General features: G+C 35.8%; 1 protein-coding gene across 1 annotated transcript; it reads left to right on the forward strand.

The window, feature by feature from the left end:
* The first annotated feature begins 1,116 nt into the window (after window positions 1–1,116).
* On the forward strand, window positions 1,117–14,600 carry LOC306866977 (guanine nucleotide-binding protein G(i) subunit alpha-1-like). The gene is made up of 9 exons (XM_079412440.1): window positions 1,117–1,622; window positions 7,300–7,342; window positions 7,679–7,820; window positions 7,929–8,086; window positions 10,363–10,491; window positions 10,767–10,896; window positions 10,995–11,148; window positions 13,288–13,495; window positions 13,590–14,600. Exons 1-8 carry the CDS (start codon window positions 1,505–1,507, stop codon window positions 13,476–13,478), a joined length of 1,065 nt encoding a protein of 354 aa, XP_079268566.1. The 5' UTR covers window positions 1,117–1,504; the 3' UTR covers window positions 13,479–13,495; window positions 13,590–14,600.
* The last annotated feature ends 8,384 nt before the right edge of the window (window positions 14,601–22,984 follow it).

A 22,984-nucleotide genomic window follows, 5' to 3' on the forward strand; every position in this document is an offset into this window, starting at 1 on the left:
CTCGTTGGTTTGCATGTTCATGACATTTGAAATTTAAATAGTATGTAAAATAATAAGGCTGGCTATATATTTCAAAAGCTTATCTATGAGCTCATCTTTTGATTTTTTTTTTGTATGGTTATGTGCCACCTATAAGAAAATCTAAATCTGAATCTGTTTGAATATGGTTAGACCTGTGACCCGACCGACCAGATGTGGCCTCATTTATCTCACCAAATGGAGCCATTTCCTCTATAAATTATTCATATTCACCCATATGCTGACACTAAAAAAAAAAAAAAGAAGAAAAACTTGTGAAACAATATGGTAGAATTGTTTGAAACACTATTGTGCGGATATTAATTAAAGGGAGATTTCATTGATAAATCCCTGATTTGTTAAATTCAATTGAAATTAGATCTAAAGTGCAGCTAAAACAGTTTGATTGGCATGAAGGAACAAGTCAGAAAAAGAAAGGAAAACATATAAATAATATATAACAAATAAACAATATATAATAATTAACATATAAGTATACAATAAACTATATATATTAATATATGTACTGTCAATAAATTAAAAATGATAAATAATATCTTAGTAATATTAAGTATTTCAAAGCATATTAAACTTATCAGACGTTTAATGAAATAATATATAATTATTAATATATAAATAATGAAAAAATTAAAACAAGTAAATAAAATAAAATATGATGTATTTTATTAAGTATTTTAACAATGTATATTATTTAAATAATTTAAAACATTAAGCTTTTCAGAAATGTCATTAATTATTATATAACTGTTAATGCCTAAATAATTTGAATAGAAACAGATGTATAATTAATAATATATAAATCGTGCAAATAAAATAAAAAATATTTAAATTTCATTAAATAATAAATAACTACTATTATACGTAATGCAAATAAATGTAAATAATCACAAATATACAAAATAAAATATTATGAAAATATTATGTATTCTGAAAGCGTATTAAGCTTTTCATAAATGTCATGAAAATTATTATTTATATCCGAATTTTTTTGGACAGTGAACACTGAAAGTCTGACTTCAGAGCAACCTGGGATCAATATGCGCGCACCCTCGCGTACACGCGTGTGCGCGGGAGCGTGCATTCCAGGCGCGCGGCCGAGGAGGGGGGTTTATGTATGAAAAGAAACAGGAAACTCCAGCTTTCTGTTCGCCAGTTTAACAGCAGTTTAACGTGAGACGGGACGTTAACGACTCAATTTTCACGTTATTTTTAATCAACCATGGCCATCAAGGCACTCGACTGATTACTGACACCCTCTGTTTTTATGTTTTTATATTTTGAGAAACTCCAGTGCTGGGAAAACTCGAGTTTGAAGAGACTGCGCTGAGAGAGAGAGAGAGAGAGAGTTGGGCGTGAGACGTCGGGGTGGCTCCCTCATTTAAACCACTTGTGCATGATATTTCTTTCTTCCTCGCATTTTTTTTTAGCTTCTTCGACTTCTTATATCGTTTGAAACTCCAGAAAGATGGGGTGCACCCTGAGCTCGGGCGACAAGAGCGCACAGGAGAGGAGTAAAATGATTGACAAAAACCTGCGCGATGATGGAGAGAAAGCGTCGCGAGAGGTCAAGCTGCTGCTGCTGGGTGAGTTAGCCGCTCCGCTAGTGAATGAATAAGCCCATTAAAGTTCACTTAACAGCAAATATAAGACCCTTCAGCACTGTATATACTATTTAAATAAGCCAGGAGTGGAAAATAAAGAAGTCAAGTGCATATTTATGGACGCTGGAAACTTTTCTTTCTGTAGTAATTTAGCTGGTGTCTCGGCTAGCATGTGAAGCTAAGCCACTCCGTTATATGACTCGAGTCACTTAACACTTAGTTTAGGTTTCTATAGAGTAGAAACGGAATTCTCGCGTAAATGATTTTATTTGCCTGTTTTCTGTCTTTTATTTTGGCTTTGACCTCTTCAAAGTACTGGTTTGCATATTCCCCGAGTGGCCAGTTAGACGCAAACGGCTCTCTGCTAATCCAGCCAACAAAAGACTAATTTCATCTAATTTAATCCGAACTGCCTGATTTGCTGAGATGATCTGATAGATTACCCTAAACCTCATCCAATTACGATAAATGATCTTGTGCATATGTTGGGTCCTGCTGAGTGCTTGGAGTAAACTGGAGAGGATGATGCTAGATGGGTTTAAAAAGTGGTCCTGGTGATTTTACAAATATCATGAGTCTGGAAAGTCTTAAACTTGAATGTGTGATTCATTTAATTTTTAACTTGTGTGGGTTTTCCAACACAGCATTTAAATAATCTAGAGTAAATATAAATATATATAAATAAATTTAATCAGGAGATATTGTTTTTATTTAATTACTTATTATTTATTTGCATTTAGACCATGGTTATCCCGTTTAGAATTGATTATAAATGAAAAAAAAAAGCTCCTTATAGATTTTGCTTTTGGCTATGATATTGTCATATGTGCAGTTTTACAATTTAATGCAGTTGCAGATTATATAAACAATGTCTGTTCAGTTTTTTTTCTTCTGTTACCATGAAGCAGTCGACTTGTTAATTCATTGTGATTTACATAGAGGCCACTTGTTTCTCAGTTTCCGATTCCTGTTTTGCATATGTTTCTTCTGTACTTTTCCAGTATTTGTGTGCAAGCATTTTTGGTCGACATTGAGTAATGAAGCCGAACAATTTATTCACTTGTAGCGATTGAAACATATGTTTGCTTTTCTTGATTCTCGATGGTGTGTGCAGCTTAAACATAACATTTGTTTTACAGAAATGTCACAAACTCCCTAAAGAGAAGCACTTGGTGCTGTTTACATGCAGTTTTATTCATTTCGGAGAGCTAGGTATGCCAGTTCCCTTGCAAACAATCATGGTCAACTTTTTGCTTTGTCCATTTTCCCGTTGGTCCCTCCTTTACTTTCTGTGTAAATTGTTAGAGGACATAAAACCTGCTCTTACGCCATCAAACTTTAGGGAATTGGTGTCTAATTATCTAGTTAACTGGATTCCCCCTATGTGCTGATTCATTATACGACCTCTGTGTGTTGCCTTTCTTGGGTTTGTTTGCTTTTTGGCATTGCGGATCAACAGCATATGTCGCTACGCCTGCTGTAAAACAGGCTGGAGTTCCTGTTTAGACTATAGAGGGGACAAATGGTGACTGCTAGGGTTGTTACTAAGAATAAATCCACTGCTGTGAAGAGAAAGTACCTTCATAGGTGGTTATTCAAAGAATGTTGTGTCGCAAAAGCCAATGAGCGTCACAAATGCATATCAAAATGTTGTAATTCCGTGAAGATGAGCATGTCTTTACGGTATAGAGTGTGTTGATCGTGCGTCTCAGGCAGTTGTTGTTGGTTGCCCAGGAACCAAAGAGCCAGTTCAAATTACAGCACCATAAACGCAGCCGCAGGAGACCAAACAAAAGGTAAAACCAGTGCTTTGGGAGTCAAGTTCAGGGGGTGGCATCGGAAACTTGGATTGACACATCTTAGAATAAAGCGAGCATCGATATAATTGCCAATGCTTATGATTAAGGATTTGAACCAACCCCTAACCCAAGCAACGCGTTTGGCCCACCATCTTAAACAATTGTCTAGCTTCAGTTTGAAAGGTTTCATTTCAAAAGGATCTATAAAGGTGTAGTAACATTTACCGTTGTTCTGCAAAATTTAGCGGGAAATATTGTGGGCATAATTTTAAAATATAATCTGTACAATTTGAAATTTAGCATAAGGGTGAAACATTTCGTGACGCACTATATTTCACGCAAATTCATCGCATTGACAAACAGATGCATTTATCGCCACACTTTTGACAGAGAACAATACATTTTTTGGCGGAAGTCCATTCTCAAAAGTCCATTCTCAGCTGTTAAAGTTGTAGACATTTGTGAAGTACAGCGCCACACAGTTGATGGTCAAGGTCACTAATTTGCATTAAAAACTCGAACCCAAAGTTAAATCTGTGGGGAGAAATTTGTGTGAGGTGAGGTTTCCAATTCAAATTACTGCATTTTGCCTGCAAAATTCTTTGAAATTTGACATTTTGAATCTTTGAAATTCTTTGTCAACTGGAACTATTGATTATCTTCTATGAACGCTTTGATATTTGTGACCCTGGACCACAAAACCAGTCTAAAGGCCTTTCCACACTGAGTGCGATGCGAAAAAGCGAGGCGAATCGCCTGCGAATGTTGCTTTCACACCGAGCGCGAAACGAATGTTTGCTAATTCACGCCTGCACGCTTGGTGGCGCCGACCAACAATGCACTTTTTCTTCATGTAGCGTATGCATCTCGTGCGGTTTACATCGTCTGCTGCTCAATATACAGCATTAAATTAAGATAAATAACTTTTCTTCATCAGAAACACAAAATATCCATAATGCCTACAAGAATACATCTGAAATAATTAGAGGTACAATTAGCATCAAGCTACCTTGAAAATGTATGTAATTAACGTTTTTGCTCAAAACCCACTTTAAATCATCATCGAGTGCTTGTAATAACTTGTAATAGTGATCTAAAATGGATTTTGATTCTATAATAGGCAGACATGCACTCTTTGCATGTTTATAATGGCTTGTCATGTGTCATAAACATACTTTATTGTTAAAATAAATATCACGAGCTGCGTAAAAACATATACAGAAAACCTATCTTCACAATTATAGGTATATTTGCTTTCATATTTCATGTGTAGAAAAATATTTCTCTCTATTTTTGTATACGGAAGGGCAAGAGATATGATTACATGATTGACAGGTCTAGAGTGAACGAGCTTTGACTCAAACACTCGCGCTCGTGGAAGAAAATGGACGGTGCTCTTCAGATCACATAATTCAGTGGAGAATTAATGTGTTATTCTGTATAAAGAACAGGTGAGAGTAGTCTGTTCTTAAATACCAACAAGAACTCAGCATTCACTCTCTTCTCTCTTGCGGAAAAAAGTCCTCTACTTCTGTGTTTTTATGCTCGTGCTCAATACAGTCTTTTAGCGCCACCGCGTCGACTTTTTGGGTAACAGCAGTTGCTCTGGTCATGTGATGTAATGCTCAAATCTTATTGGATGGCCTGTGTTTTCGCTTTGCGAAACTCAAAAGATTCGTCAGACTGGACGAAAAAAAAACATTCGCATTTTCGGTGCGCGAATGTTCACGGTCTGTGGAAGCATCCACAGGAAGCTGTTGTTTTATTCCAGCGTGTTATCGCGTACGAAATTCGTTTCGCTTTTTCGCGCTCAGTGTGGAAAGGCCTTTGTGTAAATTTTTAGAAATTGAGATTTATCATCATCTGAAAGTTGAATAAATAAACTTTCCATTGATGCATGGTTTGTTATGATAGGACAATATTTGGCCAAGATACAACTATTTGAAAATCTGGAATCTGAGGGTGCAAAAAAATCTAAATATTGAGAAAATCACCTTTAAAGTTGTCCAAATGAAGCTCTTAGCAATGCATATTACTAATCAGAAATGACGTTTTGATATATTTATGGTAAGAAATTTACAAAATATCTTCATGAAACATAATCTTTACTTAATATCCTAATGATTTTTGGCATAAAAGAAAAATTGATAATTTTGATCTATACAATATATTTTTGGCTATTGCTACAAATATACCCCAAGTACTTAAGACTGGTTTTGTGGTCCAGGGTCACATTTCTGGAAGCATTATGGTTTTTGTTGGACGATTAATAGTGTGGATGAACATTAGATCCCACAAGCCTTTCATCAAGTCATGTGGGAGTTTTGTGGGGATCTCTGGGGTAAATGCAGTGCTCTTGTGTTTGGTCTCCTCGCAGTAGGGTTTGAATCTGTGAGAGAGATGCTGATGTGGCCTAATTGCTGTGTTTGTGCTTTGGGACTGAGAGAAAGAGACGTCCTCCCTCGGGGATGTCCTCAACCACAACTGAGATGGTTAATTGAAACGTTTGCTCTGTGAACGGATGAACTAGTCTCACGGAAGGCGGAGAACTGTATGGGAGTACTGAGACTTTCCTGACTGTAGGTAAAGTAAAGACCAGTTAGCCTTTTTCTGAAATGGCAGAATTGTAATTGAAAACATTCAGGGGTTTTCAAACTTTTTTTTTTTTTTTTTTTTCATGCCAGGGACCCCCAATTTTTTGCTTTTAATATATATTAGTTTCTATATAAAAAAAGAAAAAATGTTAGAAATGTTGCAAAAGATTCAAAAAAGTATTAAGCAACACAATGGTTTTAAACTTTAATAATAATAAGAGTTTCTTGAGCATAGAATCAGCATATTAAAATAATTTCTGATGGATCATGTGACACTGAAGACTGGTGTATTGATGCTGAATATTCAGCTTTGCCAACACAGGAAAAATTATATTTTTAAATGTCTTGTAAAAGACAGTTATTTTTACATTTTAATAATGTAATATTACACAATTTACAATATTACTGTTTTTACTTGGGTCAGATGAATGCAGCCTAAGTGAGCACAAAATTTCTCAAGAACATAAAAATAAAAACATACCGTCCCCAAACTTTTGTGTATGATCTATATTGTATTTTTTTTTTAATTTATAATGTCTTAAATATATTAACCCATTTGACAACCTTAAATCATCTTTTTTTTTTCCTTTAATTTTTTGCATTCCCCCTTTGTGACCCTCTGGGGAGTCATTGGACCTCAGTTTGAAATCCCCCATTTGAAGTAACTGTTTCTAAAGATTTTGATTCTTATATTTGCTGTCTGTTGTCTGCAGTCCTGTGCTAACATACTCATCTAAACGTATAGCTAATGTTTATAAAAGCCTGTCTGTAATCCCATTACAGTGAGGTGACGTTTAATTAATCCATTAAGATTAACACCTACACACTTCCTCACATCACTGCTGACTGTTGAAGCCGGTTGCTCTTATTCCTCTTGTTAACATACAGTTAACTATCTATTACAACATAACTATCCACTTAATGAGGCTAAATAGTCTCAGTTTTGTAGATTGTTGGTTCGGGCCATTTCCCATGACATCAGTTTTCTCCCACTTGACTTTATTTTTATATCACTTGTTTGTCATCATATGAGTGGCAAGGATGCAACATGATGATATAATGTCAGGTTTGAAGTTGATAATGTCTTCTCCCCACCCAGTTATTACTTGTGGTGAAATCAAAGGAAACTCCCACTCAATCTGATACCAACAAATACTTTTGCTGAGCTGGCAGAAGCCACGAATGCTTGATCCTTCAGAGTCAAATCCTCATGGAATGTTTGGGTGTGTGTCCATCTGGCTAACACACTCTTTCTTTCTCTTGCAGGGGCTGGTGAATCTGGAAAGAGTACAATTGTTAAACAGATGAAGTAAGTTTCAACCCCTATTATGTCATCCTAGTTTCGTAATGTTTAGAAGTCACGCAGGATGTAAGCGATAGCAGTGTTTATTTAAATTACATGTGAATTATATAATCCTTCGATTATGGACATGGCTTATTAAGGGACTTCCCTCCATTTGTCAAGATTTTATAACTTTTGAGCATTTAAACATCCTCAGAGTCATTAGAATTAAGCAATAGGGCAGATGTAGTGATATCTTCACTTTTTTTTTTTGGGGCTCAGCATGATCTATATTTGCAATATACTTGCCAGGAACTATTAGCTTTATTACTTGAATTAATGCCATTGTCTTTTCTCCCACAGGATCATCCATGAAGCAGGCTACTCAGAGGAAGAGTGCAAACAGTACAGAGCCGTGGTCTACAGCAACACCATCCAGTCCATCATCGCCATCATAAGGGCCATGGGCCGCCTGAAGATTGACTTTGCGGATCCTGGGCGGGCTGTAAGTGCTGTTGTTTTAATGTAAAGTAGGGTCAAATGCAGGTCACTTATTTATATAATGCTAAAGTATCAAAGGAAATCAAGATGCATTCGATTGACTGTTTTGCAGGATGACGCAAGGCAGCTGTTTGCGCTGGCCAGCACTGCCGATGAGGGATACATGACGAGCGAGCTGTCAGGAATCATCCAGCGCCTGTGGAAGGATGATGGCGTTCAGACATGCTTTAGTCGCTCCAGAGAGTACCAGCTCAATGACTCTGCGTCATAGTGAGTGTCTTTTTAGCTTTTTTGGCTTTTTTTTTTCCCTGCACAGTCCGTTTCCCACATAATGACTTTTGCGCTCTCCATATAATCCAGGTTCATTTCCATTGTGGCTGCTGAACACGTCAATGGTTCGTGTACTGCGTGCAGACATTGCGTTTATATTGAGTTATTATTGACATTATTCCATCCATTATGGTCCATGATTCAAATATGCTTTATGCAAACTTTTCAAAAATGCAAATTTGTCCTGTGCTCTCCAAGCATGCTGTGAACCCTTACCTTTTGCATACAACCAAGATGAATAAGACGTATTCACAATAGACAATTTTATGACATAATAAAAATGAGATGTGTCTAGGAAATCAAATTTTACAATGAATATATGCTGCTTTTCAACAGTTTGGGGTCAGTAAGATTATTTAATGTTTTTGAAAGAAGTCTACATGGTAACACTTTACTTAAAGCTTTTATGCATTATAAAGGGTTATTAACAGGGGTGCACATAAGGTTTGGTCCTCGACTTGACTTGACATGGGCCACGGCATGTAGTGTGACCCATAAAATATAACTATAAAAAAATTAATAACAGTGATAATATTATTGCACTTTATTTAGTTTAAAAAAATATATATATATAATAATAATAAACTAAATAATCAAGTGTGATAATACCATTTTATTTAAAAATAAAAAGGGAGTATTATATACAAATACAATTACTTTATAGTAAACTTAAAAATAAAATGCAAAAATTTATATTTATTATTTGAATTAAAATTTTCATAATTTTCAAACGTAAAATCAGCGAGCTTTTATTTTGGCGGGTTGCTGGCAAGTAAGTAGCAAGTATTAGTAAGTTGAGCTTCTGGGTTAATAGCGCTGCTGATGGAAGAGCGTCAGTGAATGAAATGTCACAGTTTTTCTTTGAAAACGGCAGCGGCTAGCCTAGATTATGCTTTCAGTTTGAATAGAAATCTTATACAGTACAGTTCGTCGATCTAAAATTGCATTAACAGCTGTAATCTATGTCGGTACGCAAATGCGCTGTCAGAACTTATTTACACAGCACATATTTAATTTTGGTCGCGCATGCGGACCTGCAGACCACTTATGTGCACCCTGGTTATTAAAGGGTATAATGCCTTAATTCATAATATACTGTGTAATACATTATATCTTGCTTTAAATAATTATAATGCGTAGAGTAATAATGAGTTGATGTATAATAATTAACTGTGGTTAAAATTATTCATGAGATTGTACAGTGCATTATCCAATGTAATTTAGATGCTATTTATACTGTGAAAATAGCATGTTTTCATAGCGATAGATCCTATTTACACTGTTAAAATAGCAGGATTTTCTGGCAATTATCTGCACCTTATTGTTGTAGTACATTATAAAACACATGCAATAACAAAGTATTGAGTGCAAATCATAATTTTAATTCAGATCATTTAATAAATGCCACAATAAAGCCCTCCCTACATCTACCCTAAGCCTATCCGATGCTTTATTTTCGACCTTTCAATTATTTCCTTCATTGTTTTTATGAAAATAAATGCCTTTCTGACATATGAGATTTAAAAAAATGTTTGGCAAAAGGTGGATTTGATCTTGGATCGATCACATCAAAAAGACTCACGCATTACCATCTACACCACTGGAGATCTTGACAGTCGACTTTTGTAGTGTTAACTAGACCAATCACATGCTGCTTTCTATTTTAATATTTTAAAATGTAATTTGTTGCTGTGATGGCAAAGCTGAATTTTCAGCAGTCACTACTCCAGTCTTCAGTGTCACGATCCTTCAGAAATCATTCTAATATGCCGATTTGCTCAAGACATATTTCTATTTATTAATGTTGAACAGTTGTACTGCTTAATTTGTGAAAACTGATACATTTTTTTTCAGGATTCTTGGGTGAATAGAAAGTTCAAAAGAGCAGCATTTAATTGAAATAGAAATCTAATCTAATCTAATTAAAAGGGTTACTCATTAATCACCATGTCGTTCCAAACCCGTAAAAGCTTTGTTCGTCTTCGGAACACAACTTAATTTATTTTATATGAAAACCTGGAGGCTTGTGACTGTCCCATTGACTGCCAAGTAATTCTCACTGTCAAGGCACAGAAAAGTATGTAAAGCATCGTCAGGATAGTCCATCTGCCATCAGTGGTACAATCTGAATTTTTTGATGCGACGAGAATACTTTTTGTATGCAAAGAAAATGCCTTTAAGAAAGTTTTTCAAAATCTGTGTATTTCCCTCTCTAGCTACCTGAATGACCTAGACAGAATATCCAATTCTTCCTATGTCCCAACTCAGCAAGATGTCCTGAGGACCAGGGTGAAGACAACTGGTATTGTTGAGACCCACTTCACTTTCAAGGACCTTCACTTCAAGTGAGTATTGCCATCCACGGTTAAACCATTAAATCCATTTTTTGAGATGCGCAATACCTGAGAGTGTGAGTGTTTGATGTGTGCATGATTCATGTGCCCGCTTTGAGTCATCGGTTTATGCTCTATTTTTATCATAGTCTTTGTTGGATAAGCTTGTCTGATCAAAATCATACATAGATTAAACCAGTATTTACCAGAATTCCTTGTAAATGTCATTGCGTTCAGTGTGACTCTCCCAGTGTGCGTCTAACCACCCACATCTCCTGTACTTTCAGAATGTTTGATGTGGGCGGTCAGAGATCCGAGAGGAAGAAATGGATCCACTGTTTTGAGGGAGTGACCGCTATCATCTTCTGCGTGTCTCTCAGCGACTATGACCTCGTCCTGGCTGAAGATGAGGAAATGGTGAGTGCTCAAACAAGATCTCTTTTAGCGTCAGCATCACATGTATCATGAAACAGAAACTGCCTTTTAAAGTTCCTGCTTTATTTCTCATCTTTTAGAACCGAATGCATGAGAGTATGAAGCTGTTTGACAGCATCTGCAACAACAAGTGGTTCACGGATACTTCCATCATCCTGTTTCTCAACAAGAAGGATTTGTTTGACGACAAGATCAAAAGAAGCCCGCTTACTATTTGTTTCCCAGAGTATACTGGTATGAACAGCTTAAAATTCCTGATTCTTATTTATTTTAAGTGCTGTGAAAATGAATCTGCATTGTTAATCTTTTTAATCTTTTATTTAAAAAAATTACAAAAATCTAACCTTTCATTGGATAATAAGAATTTAAATGGGGGGAAATATCTTTATGAAATAAATGTTTTTCTCTACTACACATTGGCCACAATTAACGGCACCCTTTTTGAAACCTCAATTTGCCAGTTTAACAGCTCTAAATTTTATCCTATAATGCCTGATGAGGTTAGAGAACACCTGACAAGAGATCAGAGACCATTCCTTCATCCAGAATCACTCCAGATCCTTCAGATTCACAGCTCCATGTTGGGTTAGGGTTAGGTGCTTCTCTTCAGTTCACCTCACTCATTTTCTACAGGGTTCAGGTCAGAGGACTGGAATGGTCATAGCAGAAGCTTGGTTTTGTGATCAGTGACTCATTTTTGTGTTGTTTTTGAGGTTTGTGTTTGGATTATTGTCCGGTTGGAAGATCCAAACATGGCCCGTTATAAGATTTCTAACAGAGTCAGTCACTTATTGATTTTTTATCTGTTGGTATTTGATAGAATCCATGATGCCATGTGTCTAAACAAGATGTCCAGGACCTCCAGCAGAAATATAGGCCCACAACATCAAAAATACAGCAGTATATTTCATTGTACACATGGGGTACTTTTTATCCCTGTGTTCACTGTTTTTTGTTTCATCTTACCATAGAAGCCAGTCCCATTTGAAGTTCCAGTCGTGTCTGATAACTGAATATGCTGGAGTTTGTTTTTGGATGAGCTAGGAGAATTTTTCTTGAAACTCTCCCAAATAACATGTGGTGTTTTTTTTTTTTTCTGACCCCGACACAACTATTTTCTGCAATTCTCCAGCTGTGGTCCTTGGAGAGTCTTTAGCAACTCAAATTCTCCTCACCGTGCATTAGGACGATATAGACACACATCCTCTTTCAGGCAGTTTTGTAACATTTTATGTTGATTGGAAATTCTTAATTATTGCCCTGATGGTGGAAATGGGAATTTTCACTGCTCTAGCTCTTTTCTTAAAGTGAAGTGACATTCAGCCAAGTATGGTGACCCATACTCGGAATTCGTGCTCTGCATTTAACCCATCCATAGTGCACACACACAGCAGTGAACACACAGCAGTGAACACACACCCGGAGCAGTGGGCAGCCATTTATGCTGCGGCGCCCGGGGAGCAGTTGGGGGTTCTGTGCCTTGCTCAAGGGCACCTCAGTCGTGGTATTGAGGGTGGAGAGAGCGCTGGACATTCACTCCCCCCACCTACAATCCCTGCCGGCCGGAGACTCGAACCCGCAACCTTTGGATTACAAGTCCGACTCTCTATCCATTAGGCCACGACTTCCCCTTAAAGCCACTTCACTAATTTCTGAAGCTCAGTTATCTTTTGCTGCACATCAGAAATATATTCTTTGGTTTTTCTCATATTGATGGATGATTAGGCTTTTTTGATTAGGTGTTTGGGCTTTATATTTATGTTTCTGTGAAACAGGAATAAGACAATATTAACTTATTAACTTCTCATGTTAATAATCACCTTGGAGTGCTGAGAATTTTGAATATGAATGGGAATATACTTCAGAGATATTTTACTCATTAGAATTTCTAGGGGTGCCAAAAATTGTGTCCAAGGTGTATTTGAGAAAAACATTTGAACATAATGATATTTTTCCCCCATTTTAAATTCTTATTATCCAATGAAAGGTTACATTTTTGTGAATTCTTTTAATAAAAGATCAAAAGGAGTAACAATGCAGATTAATTTTAAGAACTATATAGACAAACCAAACCAATACTAAAAATGACAAGACAAAAATAGTTAAAAGCTTAAAATTTAAAATAAAATTTAATCTCAATGATGCTAAGATAATACAAATGCCTAGATGTATATATCAGTGTTATTTTAATATTGAGATATTATTAATATTTTGAATTAGTTTAATATAGAAAGAGTATAGACAGTAAAATATATTATAGAAAATGTAATGATAGTATTTTTTCCCTATAATATAATTGATATTATATATTAATATATGACTTAATATACTTTGTGTATTTCTCCATATTAATTATGTGAATCTCTCTACAAGGATCCAGCACGTATGAGGACGCGGCCGCTTACATTCAGTGTCAGTTTGAGGACCTGAATAAGAAGAAGGAAGCCAAAGAGATCTACTCCCACTTCACCTGCGCCACCGACACCAAGAACGTGCAGTTCGTCTTTGATGCAGTCACTGACGTCATCATCAAAAATAACCTTAAGGACTGTGGGCTCTTCTAAAACGAGCCAACTCGCTGGTGAGCAGCAGCACAACAGATTCATTTTCAATTCATTCATCGTCATGATTTTGGTAAAACTGTTTATTTATCCACTAAATGTTCCCTTTTACAGTGTGACTGCGAGTGGCCCGATGGGAAATCTTTGGGAGAACCAGAGCAGGAGGAAGGTCAACCATGAATCTGAATGTTGAATGCGTTAGTTAACTTTATATTTATGTTCTCCAAATATTTTAGTTTTTTTTTTTTTTTTTTTAGCGCATTTTAGAAAAAAAAAAAAAAAGAGCATTTTGTGTAAAATATTTGTACAACTGTAATTGTTGCTGGAGTTTTTCACAGATTTTAGACGTTGACTTTACAGGTCCTTTTATAAGGGTGTTTTTAATTCAATGGGATTTTGGGAACATCATTCTGTCGCTTTGTCTTTAAGGTCATGTGCCTTGCAGTTAATGTTGCAGTGCCCCCCCCTCCCACTTCAACTATGTTAAATAAGAGCCAGCTGATATGTATCCACACAATCTGTTCAATAGTAGTCTAGACTATGAAAGCAAGATATTTTTGAGACCAAACACCTGTGGGAGCTGTGAATTCAATGGGGAAAAATCCAAGCATGTCAGAATAGTTCTGAAAACCCGAGCGCAGCTGTCATTACCAGTGTGCGTGTTTTCAGATTTGCCTGTGATTGGAATGATGGAAAAACTGTGGTGAGCCTGAAATTTGCTGATGAATTAGTTTCTCTCCACCTGCAAATCATGAACTGTTTTAATGGAGAACTTGTCAAAAGGTCAACATTTTGAATTTTTTTTTATTATTATTATTGATCAAAGGGAACCATTTTTGAATCCATTAAAAGGGACCAAATAATTTCTCTTCAGAATTCCTGTAAAACTTTCCTTTTTGCACTAGGTTCATATACCCATGTTACATAACACATGATTTGACAACCTGTACAATGTAATGTCATAAAGAAGCCCTCAGTAGAAGTCTTTTCTGATATAAACATGATCAATTAAAATGGTTTTAAAATTCACATCCCTTTAATGTAGGTTCTCATTGGATGGGAACAAATGTTGACTAATATTCACTATTTTGCTAATAAAAATGCTGCTGAAATAACGGCATCCTGAAATAAGATTTTCAAGTGTTTTTTTCCCCACTTTTTGTGCAAATGGTCCATTCCGGAACATGTTCTTTAAATAGCAATCTTCAACCTCATATGCACACAAAAACCACATTTGAGAGTGTTTTTGCTTTAAATAGAGGTTTTTGAAGTGTATAAGATGTTCATAAATCAATATACCCCCACAGGAATATGCTGTAAGAGCTTTTGCTTCACTCAGCGTTGTTAAAAGCATGGAAGCACACTGCACTCTTGTGGCGATTACAGGACAAGGCAGAAACTTGTTTCCCATTGGCAGTTGTGTCATGTATAACATGCAGGCAAATTATTTGAATGAATTTAGGTTAAGCTTTAGGACTGATGGTAAATTGCTGCAAAGATTTATTTATTTACAGATAGAAATCTGTATACAGCAGGGTTATTTTAGTTAACTAAAACCATAAGTTAATTACTTGGAAATGTTTTGGGGGGGAAAAAACAAAAACAACCTCATTTAATCGAATTGCCGAGGCAACATTTCTTAATGTGTAATTTAATTGAACTTGAACTAACATATCTAAACCTGAAAAAAAAAACATAAAAAAATGACACAAACACAGCACAACAAAATATTGAAAAATTAAGCTACAAAAACTTTAAAATTAAAAACATATTAATGAAACTATATATAGTGTGACCACCCCACATATAGTTTGGGTCACAAATGTAATTATTTGTATATATTTCATTTTTATTTGTTTATTTCTATTTGTATGTATATTTAAGTTTTATTTAAATTACTTAAATGTATTATAACGAGTTTACACTGAACAGTTGAGCTGCATTTTCTGAATTCTGGGTGTCAGTTGAGAGAGTTGAGTTACTGTGACGACTGCAGCGCATCCTCAGACAACAAAGAGGACCGTGAAAGCAACCGCTAACTCTTGTCTCTCTCATTTACTACTAAGCTGATTACTGCTTACAGTCTTTCCGACTGCCCGGGACCTGTAACAGATTTTTGGGGGCTCGTCCGGGATCAGCGCTACTCTGAAGACACCTGGTCCAGTGATTTTGAACCGAGGGACAGCAAAGCACATTCCTCAGGAAGGGAGCAACGTGTGTGTGAGAGGCTAAGGGGAGCAGGTGACCAGCATCATCCTGACCAAGAGCATCACCACATAATCAGATCTACCTGAAAGTGCATCATGTCCGATGAAGAAAGAAAGGGACTTATCTGGAACATCAAGAAGACAGTCTACACTTTGAACACAGGTGAACTTTTCCAGTTGGCAAAAGACATTCACCCAGCACCAGATGCGGATGTTACACCATTAAAGGATGGTGACGAAGAGAGCTACATTAATTACATTGTCACTTACATGCATAGTTGTGAATTATCTAGGCTGCCTGACCAAGGGATAACTGTTAATGAATTTAAATGAATGCATTGATGAAATTGTAGAGCAACGTGCTATTAGGACTGAAAAGGTTACTCAGCCATCTATTGCACCTCATAACACAGACACATCAGAGGATGAGTACCAGAGAATGTTATCAAACTATGAGGAGTTAGGTAGAAAACGTTTAGCCAGTAGAACTAAACTTACCACACTACCTACATCCACAGTCATGTCACACACACATCTTCCAAACAATAATAATCCTGTATATTCCAGCATTCCAAGGCAGGAATTTAGTGACCACAGCACATCTCACTCTGACACCATGATCTCCATCAGAGACATTGCAATGTTGCAGCGTCGAGAATTCAAGATCCATGGGGGACAAATAGGAGACAGTGTCTCTGACATAAGATTCAGCAACCTGTGCAAGCAAATTGAAGGCATGAAGGAAGGCTACACTGAAAGCAAAATAATTTGAGGGGTGTTACGCATGATTAAACCTGGAAATTTTAAAGATATGTTAATAACCAAGGATGACATGACTGTTACAGAATTGAAGAGTTTTCTCCAGTCTCATCTAGGTGAAAGCAGCAGTAGTGAACTTTTCCAGGAACTCATGACTGCCAAGAAAACATGACCATGAGACACCACAGCAGTTCCTGTACCGCATGATCAGCCTAAAGCAGAAGATACTGTTCTGTTCTAGACAAGTGAATTCAGACATTAGATATGACGACCACACAGTTCAGAGTGTATTTATTCATACTGTTTCACAAGGCATTGGCCTAAAACACAGTGACATTCGGCAAGAGTTGAGACCTTTCCTCTTATATTCCAGTGTCTCTGATGAAACCCTGCTGAGACAAGTAATAAGAATTACAAGTGATGAAAGTGAGAGGCAACGCCGGCTGGGTCAGTCTACTCGCCATAAGGTGGTACATGCACACAGTGCACAGTTTGATTCTGACAGTGGGGCTAAAGAAATGGTGAGAGTGGATGAGACAACAAAAGATAAGACCATTCAGCAGCTGAGGGAACAAATAGACGCTTTAACTACTGCAGTGGACTCCTTGAAACAGTCTGGAATGCCAAAATTTCCTAACTCATTAATGCACGGGCTTACCTGGGCCCAAAAATGTGATGTGTAACATTAGATTAGATTTCTTGAATAACTTCCATAGCTTCATTAATTGTAATTAATACACTAAAGAATATGCAATGATTACACTTACATTTGATTATTACATTTCTGTATTATTCTTAAATGCCTCTGTAAATTATATGTAAAATGGAAAAAAGTAAAGGACTGTTAATTCCATTTTTTCACAGGCCTATTTTGTATTTGCTCTACTGTTTTTTAATTTGCATCTTTGTTTTTGTTTTTTTAAATAACAAAGGTAAAATAACAAAAAGAGCTTTATTTTGATGATTCATTAACTATGGTAATTAAATAATTGGAGGAAAAGATGCATTGTGATGCATCATGATCATAATCAAATCCTGAGGCAGCTGAAGATTCATATATGACCTGTTCTGGCAAAATGAGTCACAATGAGCAAATGTTTAAAAATAAGATATTTTTATTTTCACATTCTCTATTAAAAGACCTTCAAAATGATATATACTATACTATTAAGGTTCTGCAATATATAAATATAAATTTGTATCGTAAAAAGCGCTATACAAATAAACTTGAATTGAATTGAATTGAATATGATTTGTTGGAATCGAAAAATAACTGCGCTACAGCCGTTTGAAGTCGATGAAGTCAGCAAAGTAAATTCTGAGAAAAACAGTTCAAAGTTTTCTGAAGGTTCCAAAGCAAAATCCCCTACATATATTCCTCCAGTTCTTTTCTTAATGATCATTAATATATTAATAATCACAATAAAGCTATTTTTTATTTTATCTTTGTTATTATAAAATAAAATTTCTAAAAATAAAAGTAGAACCAATATAAGACATGCATTACTTTTATCATTTTATACCTAAATAAAGCAACAAGCATTTAAGTAAGAAAATCAAATAATCAAATCAAATGTAAAAACCACTTTTACAAATAAATTGATTATTAAAACTACAAAAGCAGTTCAATCAAGAGCAGCGAGCTTTCCTTTTATTGTTAGATTAACATTAATGAGACAGACTGGCTATATATTAAGACCTACTGTGCACGGATCTAATATAATGTTGCACATCAGATGTTTTCCCCAACAGTATGTCTGCGTGAATAGCCTACTTAAATACTATAATTCTGTGTAGGCCTACACAGTAGGCTATGTGTATGTTTATCGGGATCGCGCGCTGCCAGAAGCGCCATTATGCGCGCGATTCATAAATAAGTCAGTTGCAGCTCGAGAAGGGAGTAGAGAAAAAGGTAGGCTACTCCTCTCAGAAAATGTACAAATAAAGATAATTTTAGATGTTTAATTACTATTTGGAGCATTGGGATTGCTAGACGAGGGCTTAATTAACAAATTTTTGTGAAAACCTGACCAAAATTTTACCAAAATCAACATTTTTCACTTTTTTTTGTCTGTAGTTCAAAATTAGCCATAAGGGCTCAACAGTGTTTGAAATTTTTACTTGCCCTGCTACCAAAAATAAAATAGTTTTGTTATCATTGTACCAAATGTATAGATACCAGTTAAATTTTACAATTCTCGATTCCAACTGAAGACAAGTGAACAGTCAGTAAGAACAAATGTACAAATTATAAGCAATAGCACAAACAAACAGAAAAAAAAAAAAAAAAAAAAAAAATGTTTTGGAGTTTGTAGATGTTACAGAAACTGAATAACCAAATGTAAAATAATATTGCATAGCCTACTCGTGTATGGTTTTTGTTCTGTTCAAGCGCGGCTCTGTGTGCGCACAGAACATACTGAATGAACCTACCTTTCATGTCTTCTTGCCCTTTAATGCTTTAAACTCTCTTGAATGTTTAAGGCGAGACACTGCAGGTGAATAAGGTAAAAAAAAAAAAAACTAATAGTTATCACCTTACCTAGTTGATTGATTATTGATAATTGCAAACATTTTTTGTATTACAAGCTTTCTAAAATGTTAGGTTTAAATATGCAAATGAGGCATTATTTAATGAAATATGTGCTAATTTGCATACATTTATAGCACAAAAATCTAAACACTGGATGAAGTTGGTTTCAGAATTCTTATTTCATTTTATTGACATATTAGAGTCAAAAGTTTTTACAGAGGGAATTTAATCTCATTTTGTCACTCCATAATTCAGAAAATACTTAGAACAGACAGAAAACAATACATTTTCACAATTTTGGGGGGAATAAAATGTTGTAATCAAGCAAATTATACATAAACAAATCCCTCTGTAAAAACCTTCAGGATATAGACAGGAATAAAGATGTAAAGTTTGGTGTGTGCAAGTGCTACTGAAGTGGAGATATATGGCTCACTATAGGAGAGAAAACTCATTTTGAGAAAACGGCCTTTAAAAATATGTATTGTAATTTAAATCTATTGACACAAATAGATAAAGTGCTATAAAATAAACACTTAACAGTGTCTTTTGGATGTTTTCTTTCCACTCGTCTGAAAAGATACTCTATGAAAAACCAAAAAGCCCGAAAGTCCGCAAGGCTTAAAACTGGCACCAGGGTAAAATATGTCCGACTATGTGCATATGTGTAGTTCATGCAGTGATATTTGTGTATATTTTAAATACACCTTTATGTTTGTATGTTTTGTTAATGGCATTTATTACTTCAAAATTAAAGGCTGATAACTCGCGCTTTGATTATCAAGACTGAGTGAATGTAGTAGTTCTCATTGATGAAGGGCTCCTCAAGAAGTAAAGCCCAGGGGCTCCTTATGGTGTTAATGCGGCCCTGCTCGTGGCACGAGTATAGTGAGTCACAACCTCAAAGGCATCAGCAACCACCTCAACAGCCCACTTTTGACTTTCAGTATTTGACACCATTCCTACCATCTGCCACTGTACAATTCAGATGCTCAGGTGCAGTCTCAGACCCAGTATCCATCACAAAAAAATATAATGACCGTCGGTTACAGGGAATCACTCTGCATCCTGGAGATAGAGTGCTTGTCCAGAATATGATGAGAAAAGGTGGACCAGAAAAACTTAAGTCTTACTGGGAGAAACAAATATACGTCATTAAAGAACAACTAAATGACAGCCCAGTTTATAGAGTCAGTCCAGAAAATTATCCATCAAAAATCCAACAGAAAAGGGGAAGAACAGAATGACGAGAAAGACAAGGTCTAAAACAAAGAGAGACACTTCATTAAACAGTGATAAGACTGACTCTGAAGACGAAAATACATACTACTAGATAAGGATGCCAGAAAATACAGCGAAAAGAACTCAAAATCTACAACCTATGTGGTCAAAGGAGAGAAGGGAACGGGAAGAACTTACACTTCCGAGTCTCAGAGGACCTGTAAGAAGAAAGAGAGAAAGCAAGCAAAAAGAGCAACCAACAGAAACACAAGAAGGTGAAGACTACTTACCTGTAAATGAGGAGCCATTCATACAAGAGAGCATAGATGAGGAATACTTACCTGCAGAAACACAAGCCGATGAAGAATACTTACCTGTAGATGAGGAGGCATTCGTACCAGAGAGCATTCATGAAGACAGAGGCATTCCTGTTGTCCTAACTAACCCACACACAACTACACAAATTCCCCCTCAATAGAACCCAAAAGATCTACAAGACATCGAAGACCAGCACAGAGACTCACCTACTAACATTTGGTCAGCCATCATTACAGACACACACACATCAGTTAATATTTTAGGGTTTAATGGGACACAAGCCATGCCAGCAAGCAGCATACATATCCAACACCAACATACATACCATCATTCTACATACCTGCTCTTTTCATACCATACCAGACACTGACACCAATAAATTACCCAATATTTGTCTATTGAAAGATAAAAAGGAACCAACAAACTAATAGTGTTATTTAAACAATATTTGGAGGCATTAGCTTCTTTGTGGGGGAGAGTGTGACCACCCCACATATAGTTTGGGTCACAAATTAAATTATTTCTATATATTTCATTTTTATTTATGTTTATTTATATGTATATTTGTTTTATTTAAATTACTTAAATGTATTATAACGAGTTTACACTGAACAGTTGAGCTGCATTTTCTGAATTCTGGGTGTCAGTTGAGAGAGTTGAGTTACTGTGACGACGCATCCTCAGACAACATAGAGGACCGTGAAAGCAACCACTAACTCTTGTCTCTCTCATTTACTACTAAGCTGATTACTGCTTACAGTCTTTCTGACTGCCCGGGACCTGTAACAATAGTGTAGACGTTTTCTTTTATAATTTAATAGCATATGTAATTTTCTGTAATAATAAATATTTCTTCAGTTCTTACAGTCAAATACCCTTTCTTTGGAACCTTTTCCACTGTAAAGAACTTTTTGTGGAATAGAAAGTTTCCATGGATATTAAAGGTTCTTCATGTTACCATAGATGCCAATAAAGAACATAATTATCTATCTATACACACACACATACACACGAGTAATTCTCACCTTGTGCCTAATTTATATAATGGATGACTTCCTGTCTGAAAAGCTGGCTTAAATTGTATTAAATTAAATTCTTTGCACTAAATCTGCTTTCACGTTTTGTGACACACCCTCCAATAAAGTGTAATACCACACAGTACCGATCTCCAGCCTTCACCACAACTGATTTACAGCATGAGTTCATCCACATGTCCATGTGGCCCATGCAGATATTTTAGGGTAAGATTGGGATTTAAATGTAAGTGATTTGACTAATCTCTCAGACTCCTGGGGAGATCAAACGGACGGCTAATAAAGTGGGAGGAAAGAGATGGAGAACCTGATCAAAAGAATCCATACTTTACCACACCGGATCAGACAGCATCAGGGCTTTGTAACAGCTCTGTCTGTTTGATCAACCACATAACAGACGAGGAAATGACTGATCATTTAAAAGGCCTGTGTGACATTACAGATGACTGACTATTTTAGCAACTTTAATCCACTCTGTGTACTTAGATGGCAAATGGGTGTAATTAGTTTTTGCATGTTGCATGTGCCAAGTCACAATAGCTTTTAGGATCGATTTATGGGCATTTATATATTGCTGAATAACAAGTTGCCTTGTGTGGTTGTAATATTATTTAATGGATTCCAACTAATGATGTAAATTGAAAATGTACATTTTTATTGTAGCTCTTATATCCTGGCTGTAAAATATGTGCCCATAAAACTGCTATATATAAATCTAGCAATAAATATAGACCTTTTTATGGTTGGAAATAGAACAGCTGTGTAATCCTAATCCAGACAATATTCAACTGAACACATTATCCACTTTAATCTGCATATCATTTGCATGATCTAATTATAATAAATGGTCCTACATCTCATCTGATATAGCATACTTATTTATTCAATAACCATGAATATGCATCATACTAACACAAACTATGCTGAATTTGGGAGCTGAATATATGAGATTCATGGGATTGTGGGTTTAAGATAATTTCATTCCTTAATATAAGCCTCTTTATTACCGTACATACATTTACAGTAAATCCCCTCAGTCCCCCTAATACTGAATGAAACGTGCTTGCAACTTCTTCGCAAAGTTGTACATGCAAAAATAATGACAAAACAAGGTTTTCATTGTCGTTTCTGATTTTATAAAATAGTGTGAAAGACTCATATTCTCTATGAGTTTAAAATAAATTGTCTAAATTTTATTAAATAGTGCTAAATGTGCTTTGGATAGTTATGAATCGATCCTTTATATTATGAGAACTGGATCTTTAATCGGAAGAATGGGATACAAATTGAGAGTTGATTCCTCAATGGTCTGACATGTCCGGGCATGACATAAGATGGACTGTGTGCACTACCTTGGTTACACCTCACAGAAGAGAAGTAGTGGGTATTGATCCAAATAACTTGAATCCTTTAACATAAAAGATTCGTTCAGAGATT

Source organism: Barbus barbus, assembly GCF_936440315.1.
Source record: "Barbus barbus genome assembly, chromosome: 48".
NCBI classification, from domain to species: Eukaryota; Metazoa; Chordata; class Actinopteri; order Cypriniformes; family Cyprinidae; genus Barbus; species Barbus barbus.